Source organism: Cavia porcellus, unplaced genomic scaffold (genome assembly GCF_034190915.1).
Source record: "Cavia porcellus strain 051 isolate PalLab524CR breed Dunkin Hartley unplaced genomic scaffold, mCavPor4.1 scaffold_8, whole genome shotgun sequence".
Taxonomy (NCBI): Eukaryota; Metazoa; Chordata; class Mammalia; order Rodentia; family Caviidae; genus Cavia; species Cavia porcellus.
Window position 1 is genome coordinate 5287876 of NW_026947491.1, and position 10098 is coordinate 5297973.

The window sequence follows — 10098 nt, forward strand, 5'->3', positions numbered from 1 at the left end:
CAATTCGATTATTGTTATCCCTAGGTCTTTGTCTGATCTCGCTGAAGTCAACAATGAAAAGAACAAAACAGGTACTGACTTTTCTGTGTGTCAAACTCAGAGTGATCATAAATGATGTATCAAAGATGCAGTAAACACAGGGCGGGAACTGGAATAATACATCCACACACAGGCACACGTCTGCATGCACATGCCACACCTGTCCAAGGATACATTTCAGCTTACCCCCTACCAGGTGGCAGCTGCCAGACTACCAGCGGCTCCTGCCGTGCAGAGTGCGTGGCCACTCCGAGTGCCCATTCTGCCCGCTGGCCAAGGCCACCACGATGTCCTGAGCCTCAGTCTTGGCTCATGCTGGTCCCTCTGCCTTTTCTTCTCAGTGAAGTGGTGAATAGTAGCGATCCTCCTGCCTCAGCCTTCCCAGTGCTGGGATGATGGGTATGCACCACCACACCTGGTTGATACTTGAGTTCTTAAACTCAGACCCACTGTCCTCCTGTTCTAATTAGCGCAGGAGGCTGAGGAGCGGTCGCTTTGTCTTCCCAGAGCCTGTGCAAGGCAATGATTGGCCTCTGACCGCTGCTCTGAGCATCCAGGTGTATTGGGGCCCACAGCAGTTCTGGCTGCTTCCCCAAGGCCCGATCACAGGCCGAGCGGACTGATACTTGACCTCTCCCTTTAGACCTTGGGATGCTGTGCCCCCCGCAGGCTGGGCCGTGGTCCCTGCACTGTCGTCTGCCACCCTCTCTCTGACATTCCCGGCTGCTGAGAGGTCACACCTGGGCACTGAATGGGCCCCCAGGCCAGATGGTGCAGGTGACACCTCTGTGCAGAGTCGAAAGAGACGTCTTCATTGGGGAACCGTCCCCTTGGTCCCTGCAGGCCTTGTCATGCTGCCTTCCCGAGCTCCGCACAGCTATGGGGGAGCCTGGCAGGGCGGGACAGGGTCCGAACACCCAGTGCCAGCTAAGCCGGCTTCACATGGGTGTCACTCACTATCCCTCGGTCTGCGTGGGCCGGCATGTGGCGCTGGGTTTGGGGAAAGGTGGCGGCCCAGTGGCACTGCGGCAGCAGACCCTGTCATTGTTGTCTGGAGAGGCAGACCGGGGAGGTGACGACCTCAGGCGCCATTGTGGAAATGTTCCACTCCGCCTGGACCAAGGTCCCAGAAGCCCTGTCTCACTGTCTCACTGTTGCACAGTTCGGTTCCCCCATGTCTTCGTGGCCTGTTTCTTGCAGGGAAGCCATGGTTCAGTTTCAGGAAGTGGTACCACGTCATGAAGAGGACACTGGAGGAGCAGAGGCGGAAGTGGGAGGACGCACGCGCCAAGTACGTTGTCGCTGCTTCAGAGACGTTAGGGACCACCAGGGCACCCACCCCTGAGCTGCACCCCCAGCCCCTCTTGTTTTTTATTTCTGAGACAAGGTCTCACTAAGCTGCCCGGGCAGGGCTTGAACTGGTGACCTTCCTGCCTCAGCCTCCCAGAGCAGAAGTTCCATCAGCACAGACTCATCAGTGCTGGGACTTTTAGTCTCAGACAAGTTCACCCTCAGGTGAGCTTTTCCCTGTGGGTGCTGGATCTAGAACCCAGGGCACCACATAGGCTGGACGAGGTAGAGCGATAGCCCACCAATTCCAGGCCAGCCTAACCTGCAAGGGGAAAACTCACAGTGCAGTGTGTTCCATGAGTGGTGAAACGAGCCCAAAGCCCAGGCATTCCACCTGCGGATACAGAACAGTGCAGCCATGCAGGAAGCATAGCCCTGTCCCCCAAAGTCATGCGCACATCAAGGTCATACGAGGGCCATCCACTCTGCACTGCTCACCCAAGCATGGGGAGCTCTCGTCCACAAAAGATCATCGGGCCACTGAGTATGGCCTTGTTCACCCCTGCTGGAGCCACAGCAGCTCCCAAGGGCCACGAGATAGCCCGAGTATGGGGCAGCCCCTGAGAGCCAAGCAGAGACTGAGGGCACCCCTCAGTGTGGCTCTACTTCCCTTCCAGTCACTTGCAGGGACAGAGAAGCATGTGTGGGTGCACAAGGTCAGGGCGTGGAGACCAAATGGACTCCCAGCACTCAGGAGGCTGAGGCAGGAGGACCTGGGCCACATAGTGAGTCCGAGGCCAGCCTGAACTGCATAGCCAGACCTTGTCTCGTGGGGGGACCTTTCTCTCCCTCCATCTTTCTCTGTCTCTCATAGTCCTGATGATACTGACTTGATTATTTTTCAAATCCTTAAGAAAAATCCCAATTCTAAATTGACTACAGCAGTCACTGGCCATCATAAGATTACTAAATGTCTACTATTACGCATATTTTCTTTCCAAGCATTAAAAAGGAGCACTACTATTACTACTATTCATTGTAGGTTACCAGAGGTAAATATTTTTGACTTCCGATTCCCTGTCAGCTTTTCTGGAAAATCCACAGATAGGTTCGTTTGTTCAATGGTTATCTAGGCTGTAGGGAATAATATTAGTAATTATATTACTGTTATTATTATTCCTCGTGCAGCTCTGCACCTGGTTGTATCTTCATCCACTTGTGACCACACACTGACATGAGTCTCTGCAAGCTGCCACTCCCTGCCCACATGGGGGCCCAGAGGAGACTGGCCTGCCTCTGCCTTCTCAAACCTTTGTTTGGCACTCAGCTTTCCCTGGGAAGTGGCAGGGCCGGGTTCTCCAACTCAGCACTCTTTCCTGTCGTCACAGCATCTCAAAATCAAAAGAGGCCCTGGGGGCACAAAGGCAGCTGTAGTTGTGCCCACAGGTTCTGAGACACCTGTGGAGCTCAGAAGGCGTGGGAATGAGATACAGGTCAGCTCTATGGCCAGACATGGGCACTGCACTTGGGAGGCTGAGGCAGGAGAATTCCTGTGAGTTTGAGGTCAGCTTGGGCTACATAGTGAATTCAGGGCCAGCCTGAGCAACACACCAAGACCATCTCAAAAAATCTTCTTCCTCCTTAAAAAAAGAACACCATCATTGTCACCATATTTGCAGACCACAGCATCCAGGAGGCAGCCTGCAGTGGCACTAGGCCAGGACACTGTGGTCTGTGTGTCTCCCTTCAGGCCTGCAGGGCTGCTCACCGGCAACCCGAAGGATTGCAGCAACTCTTAGTCTCTGCCCTGTAGGGGACCCTGCAGGCCCGGTTAGTCCAGTGTCCCATCCCACCCTCCCCATGCCAGCAACTGTCCCCAGCCAGCCGTGTCCAGCAGGAACCCAACCGGAGGTGCCAGGACTTGGCCCTCGGTGAGGGCAGAGGCAGCAAAGGACAGCTGTCACTCTAGCTACTTCACTTTGAGCAGAAGCCACAGGGAGGTGCTGTGGAGGGAGCTCCTCCTGCCTCAGCTTCCTGAACACTGGGGTGGGGGCACCAGCACGCCCCGCCGCCCTTTACTCAGTTCTGTATGATCAGCACACTCGCACCGTCCACTGTGCCGGGGCTGGACCCCGCCTCTGGCACTGTGTTGAGTGTGCCAGGAGCTCCTAGCCTCCCACCCCAGCTGTCCTCTGCCTTGCACAGGTACATGTGGAAGAGCGAAAAGCCACTCTACCACTCCCACATTGACAAGCCTGTGGCCTACAAGAGGAGGGGTGAGTCGGGCTTCCAGATAACCGGGTGGTGGGGATGCTGTGGAGCTGCCACGAAGATGGCTTGACACTTGAGGGCCCAGGGCAAGTGCATGCTTCCTGGAAACGTCCGAGATGGAGAGTTCCCCAGAGAACCTCGGCCGCTGCGAGAGTTCTCAGGCTCTGTGCCCTTAGCCACTGCATAGTTCACAGCAGCACAATCTAAGATGCCAGACCTCGGCTATGTGAACTGTTGCGAGACTCTCACTCCAGATTGCACTTTTTTTCAGTTCTGGAGGTCAAGTTCAGGGCTTTCACTATGAGCCTTTTCTTAAAGATTATTTTATTTCGAGACACGATCTTATGAAGTTGCCCAAGGTGGTCTCAAACCTGTGATCCTCCTGCCTCAGCCTCTCAGAGTGCTGGCATGACAGACATGCATACCATTCTCAGCTCTCTTTAAATCTGGATAAACTATACCTCAAATTTGCCATTTGTAATGGTGTTTTCTTACGTGGTTCTTTGCCCTTTATCCAGTTTCTGTCTTGCCCAGTGCCACCCTCATTCTCTGCTGTGAAATGTTCTCTCAGAACCAGGAAGCCGGCGCACCAGACTGGCGTGTAACGTGGCACTGCTTGTGTGCGTGCGTCACACCTCCCTTTTCCTTGCATCTCCAGAAGTGGTGGTTAATCTGCAGAAGCAGTTCAGCACCCTGCTGGATCCAGCCCCAACCGTGATGAAGAAAAGCGCTGCGAGTTTCCAGCTCAGCTGGGCCGAAGGCGACCCCGGCCGGCCCTGTTTCCACAGCCACAGTCTTGGGGGTGTCCTGCTAAAAAAAGGCCAGGCACTGGTGACCAAGAACTCCTTATACTGGCTGAGCACCCAGAAATTCTGCAGAAGGTAGGTGATGCTTCAGAGCTCAGGGCTATAGTCGAGGGCAGTCGTTTCGATCTGTGGTGGGTTTGGGTTTGAGTTAGGGTCTCTCCATGTGACCCATACTGGCCTTGAACTAGCAGTGATCCTCCCGCCTTGGCCTCCCGAGTGCTAGGACCACAGATGTGCCCTCCACACCACGCCCAGCACATTTCTGAGTTACGGCAGGAAGGTAACCCACTCCCTGCCCTTCTCTCCCAGCTACTGCAAACACGTGACCACCTACGAAGAGTCCAATTTCTCCCTGAGCTATCAGTTTCTACTAAACCTCTTCGCCTTCCTGCTGCGAGTAAAGGCTGCCCTCCTCCACGACGAAGTGAGCCTAATTGAAAAAAAGCTTTTTAAAAAGAAATACAATGAAGCCAAAAAGAACCCAAGATCCAGGAAAGGAAGAAGATAGTGGACCAACGAAAATGGAGACTTTGTTGGAAAAATATTTTGCAAGTGACAGTAATGTGGAATTGTGGAAAATATAATTTTACCACATGTAGAGATGGAACAAGCTTGTAAATATGTGTATTACAAAATGAGCAAACTTTGCATTTATTTTTTTAAGTGATGTATGTTCTTTGAAAAAGTTAAAACAATAAATTATGTAAATCCAGAAATTTTTATTTGCTGTATTTATTTGGATTTCGGTTTTGGTGTTTTGAGACAGGGTCTCACTGGGTAATTCAGGCTGGCCTTGAATTTGTGGCAAGCCTTCTGCCTTAGCCTCGTGAATGCTGAAATCACAGACAGACTGCACCATACTCAGCTGCATTCATTGTGATTTTGGTGTTGACTTTGGTTTTTTGTTGTTTTTGAAACAGATCTCACTCTGTAAAGTAGCAATCCTCCTGCCTCAGCCTCCCAAGGACTGGGATTCTAGGAATGCGCCACCACAGCCAGCTGCAGACGCTTCTAAAGCCAGAGTGGAGGAGGGCAGCTCCAGGACCTGCCTCCTGGCATCTGGCAACCAGAGGCAGTGAGCTCACTGGTAAGGTGCCTTTGTTACCTGAGAGAGCCACCTAGAAGAAAAGAGCAGTGTTAAATCCACCCAGCCTTTGCACAGAAAGACCCATCACTTCGAGGAGATGAGGAGGCTGAGGCAGGAGGGTTGCTGCAAGTTCAAAGCCAGCCTGGGCTGTGTAGTGAGCCACTGTCTGAAACACCAAAAAAAAAGTATATATGTATATGCATGTCTGTATGGAAAGTGGCTGTAGCACAGTCCATGGAGTGTCTGTACTGCAGGAGGTTAACTGTGTGTGATTCTATATTGCCTAAGCAACTGGCAGTTTTGGACCTAGCAGGCCTGTTCGATTGCAAGCTGAGCACGTGCATGAGGGGCGCCCTGTGCCCAGCCCATCCGGGGCCCCTGCAGCGGGGTCACGCACAGAGCCACTGCGGTGAACGCGGTGCTCCAGGAAGCGCACACAAAGATGGTTTTGTTGACTTCATAAATGGAGAACCTGCTATTTCAGCTCACTTGGCCTTTTGCCCTTCTAAACAATTAATCTGGTTTTTATGGCTGTTTGGGTTGGACGGGGTGATGCAGGCTCCAGGAGGAATCCCAAAGTTGAATACCACTTAATGCGGTGACCTTTTTCCCCACCTGCATCCTTATTAATTACCTTCTGAGATTCAGTTCAGTGGCAGAGGCCCGACCCAGACCTGCCCCAAGTGACCTCGGGTCTCCATCCTCTCCCCGGATGGACATGTGAACCATCTGGAAGGAAGGGAGTGGGGTGACATCAGGTAAGCAGCAGCAACTTCCTAAATTTCTGTTTCTTTCCATCGAACAATGTGTGTATATTTTTATACACGCCCTGTGATCTTGGGAGGCTGAGGCAGGAAAATCACAAGGTTAAGCCCTGGGATGTAGCTCAATGCAAAGGGCCTGGGTTCAGGCTGCAATACTGTGGGGAGGGGTGGTTAAGGAGAAAAACACCCTCCTCCTTTTAGCCCTGTGACAGCCCTCCTTTGGGTGGGGGGACCAAAAAAAAGTCTCCACGAAAGGTATCTGCCAGGCTGGGGGCCCACAGTGGGATTCACGGCCATACAGGATCGCCTGGCCCCTCGGCCCCCGACCCCTGGGTGTCTGCATCGAGCCAGCTCTGTGTCACCCAAGGGCTGCGGGCAAGGCTCTGCCCCATGACGTCACCACACCTGCCACTTCCCAGGCGACCTGAGCGCTGGTGGTTTCAACTCCTGCATCTGCAGTGTGTTCTTTTCTTTCCTTCTTCCTTTTTTCTTCCTTTTTTCTTTTAGCTCCTGGTCCCTATCCCTTCTTTCCTTTTCTTTTCCATTCCTCTCCATTCCTCCCCCCCTCCCCCCTCCCCTCCCCTCCCCTCCCCTCCCCTCCCCTCCCCTCTCCACAGTGTGTGGCTAAATTGCGCAGGCTGGGCTTGAATTTGTGATCCTCCTGCCTCAGCCTTCCAGGGTGCAGGGATTACAGGTGTGAGCCACCACGACCGGCTCAGCACAGCCTACTTTTGACATTCGGTGCAGCCCACCTGTGCAGGTCCTGTGGCCTAGCTCCACACCCAGGGCGCCCCCAAGACTTCTGGGAGATCCCTGTACCCAAGGAGCGGTCAGCAGGTCTGCAGATGAGGAAGACAGACGCCAGAAGACACAGCACTCACCCTTAGCAGTGCTGCCACGCAGGCCTCACAGGGCAGGGCTCTGCCTTCTGGATGGCACCTTGAATCAAATCGAAGTTCTTTTTAGACAGAAGGAAAACTAGGGCTCATTTTTGCAGCAGGTGGCAAAGCGATTGCCTGCCACGTGCTTGACCCCAGGTTCAGTCCGCAGCACCACCAAATAATAAATAGTAAATGTAATGCATACATGAAGGATTAAAAAAATAAAAATAATAAATGTAGGCGGAAGCTCGCCTATAACCGCAGTGCTCTGGGAAGCTGAGTCAGGAGAGTTGTAAGCTGAAGCGCAGCCTGAGTGACTTAGCAAGACCCCGTCTCAAAACAAAACCAAAAAATCACAAAAAGGGAAGGGATAGGCTCAGTGTGAAGGTCGGATTCAGGCCCAGCGCCAGTCTGGTGCCTGTGGCCTGAGGCACCATCCTCCACCCCCTCACGCCATCCCCTGGGTGGCCCTGCAGTGTGGCCAGTGCATTTCACAGCGGAGGACGCTGAGACCTGGAGGGGCCAATGATCATCGAGGGTCACCGGGAAGCCACAGAGCCCATCTGCAAATCACAGCACTGCCCTTTGAGACTGTCTCTCTCAGGTGCCAGCAACTGGAAGTCTCAGTACCCTGGGCTGCCCCCACTAGCATTTGTGACAAGAGAAAATTCTCACCAATCCCCTCGTCTGCAGCAGACCTTTTCTGCATTCCCTGCCTCTCCCCTTGATGACCTCACCCTTCTCCTGATCACCCCATCTATAAATCTCCAACCCCCTCACCACCACCACCCCAACCCCTCATCAGTCTTTGCCTGGACACTTCAGCAGGCGCCTCCCGCCCACATAGTGACTGCCCAGCTCAAGCCCTCTCACCTCTCTCCCCGGGATTGCAACACCATTCTCCTCTCCAGGCAGTTATCATTCCTCAGCCAGTTATTTTCCAAAAATAGCTTTAATAACACTCTGGGGCCGCACGTCCTCTGATGGCTCCTGGTTGTCTACGGGCCCAGTAGCTGGGCCTGGGAGGTCATTGGAGTGCGGCTCCTACACCACCACCATCCCTGTCTCAGGCAAGCCATGGCAGCTCGTCCCCTGAGGCGGTGCTGGGACATCCCTCTGTGTCTTTCTATGTGCAGCACCCACATCTCCTTTCAGAGCCCCTCCTCCATCAGACGTGACATCTGCTCAGGACACCAGCGTCTGGATGGAGCCACGGGATGGCAGACAGACGTGCACACCCTGGCCTGGGGGCCAGAAGACTGTGGTTAAGGGATCAGAGTGCTTTTGAGAAATCCAGAAAAGCGCACATCTGGGACATTCCTACCTCTCGTTTGTAAAAATGAGTTTTAGCCTGGCCAAGTGCACAGCTTTGCATACCTGTAATCTCAGAACTCTGCAAGACTGAGGCAGGAGGACCACAGGTTAGCACCCAGCCTGCACTATTTAGCAAGACCCTGCTCAAAAGTTTAAAAAGAGGGGGCTGGGGATTTAGCTCAGCGGCATAAACACTGCCTTGCAAGCAGGCAGTCGTGAGTTGGATCCCCGGTACCGATAAAAATGAAAAAGACAAAAAAAAAAAAAGTTTAAAAAGAGACTGGGGCTGCAGTTCAGTGTGAAGGCCCGGGGCATTCAATCCCCAGTACCACAAAATGAGTCAGCAAAGGAAACGAGGGTGTTGGTGTGGCACTCGCCTCCCTGGCTCCTCCGAAACCTTCCAAGCTCTACTCTGCCTTCCTCTCCTGCCCTCTGACCCTGAGCTGGCCCCAGAGCAGAGTAAGCCTGGGTTTTACAAGGCTTTAAGGAGCTTTGATGGGAAGGATTAAAGGGGATCCAGGTAAGTAACATCCAGGGAGCTCCCCGAGGTTGAGGTTGTCGCATGCTGCAGATGCAGCTCACGCCTGCCCGCCTGCTCCTGGGAACCACCCGGGGCACCGAGATCCCACCCCCCGCCCTGCCGCTGCTTATCACCAGATTCTCTGGATTTTTCCCTTTTTCCCTTCCCAACCCTTGGTCTTCTTTTTTCTAATTATCCCCAAAGGAGTAACTCAAAATCTCAAGTAGTGGAATTGATCATATCATGATTGAGAAAAGACAGAGAAAAAAAAAAGTGCAGAAATATTTGAGTAGTTGGGCAGGGAGGGGCAAGCCGATCCTCCCAGAGTTCTGGGAGGCTGAGGCAGGAGGATACAAATTCCAGCTCCTTGGGTAACTCTGCAACTTAGTAAGGACTCCAAATAAAAAATAAGAAGGGCTGGGGATGTAGCTCAGTGTAAAGGCTCTGGGATGGATTCCCAGGTTCACAACACACCGGAGTTTCAAGTAAAGGAAATGTGAGCTTCAGGAAATTGCTGGAAAAATCTAGGTTAATGACATGTCCCCTTTGGGTATGTGACAGCCCCTCTTTACATGGGTCCGCTTAGCAAGTGAGCTGAGCTCTTCCCACTGAATACCAGAGACCTCTGACCACCAGTGGCCTGGGCCTGCGTTCAGTGGGGGATGTGGGCCAATGAGCCTGTCTCAGGTGTGCTCCTTGGCTGGCAGTGTCTGGTGGCTATGCCTGACCCTTTTAGTCACAGCATCAAGGCTCAGGGAGGCTCAAGACAGAGCACCTAGGCCTGAGGTTTCCTGGGCGCTGTGTTGCAACCACAGGGCCCTTACTAGAATGACTGAGGATGGCGGTGAAGCCATCAGACAGGAACGCCAGGTATCTAGGTCCTTCCAGGTGCCAGCAGTCGGCAACGCCCAGCGTCAGCAGCCTCCCTGCTGCCATCCATCCGGGGCCCCCTGGCTGCTTGGATCGCATCTGGATCAAAGCCCAGGTAGCTAATGAGACCTGCCAGATCCCCAGCAGGGGCAGGATGGCTCAGAACAGGGCAAAGCCTTCCCCAGCAAGCACGTTCACCACAGTGGGACTGAGGACACTAGGAATTCGACATATGAGCCAGGTGGGGGGTGTGCAC

The 10098-nt window shown here is 53.4% G+C and overlaps 1 protein-coding gene across 4 annotated transcripts in view; it reads left to right on the plus strand.

Moving 5' to 3' along the window:
* The window catches only part of LOC100716329 (TATA box-binding protein-associated factor RNA polymerase I subunit B-like), a 34066-nt gene extending 28944 nt beyond the window's left edge, over positions 1-5122 (plus strand). For 3 of the 4 annotated variants that reach the window (XM_063254140.1, XM_063254141.1, XM_063254142.1), the window contains 5 exons: positions 25-71; positions 1240-1330; positions 3535-3605; positions 4172-4481; positions 4716-5122. In XM_063254140.1, coding sequence (XP_063110210.1) covers positions 25-71; positions 1240-1330; positions 3535-3605; positions 4172-4481; positions 4716-4914 — 718 coding nt within the window. In that variant the 3' untranslated portion in view covers positions 4915-5122. The remainder of the gene's footprint in view (positions 1-24; positions 72-1239; positions 1331-3534; positions 3606-4171; positions 4482-4715) is intronic. The other variant, XM_013145559.3, reaches the window with a different exon arrangement.
* Positions 5123-10098: the final 4976 nt, after the last annotated feature.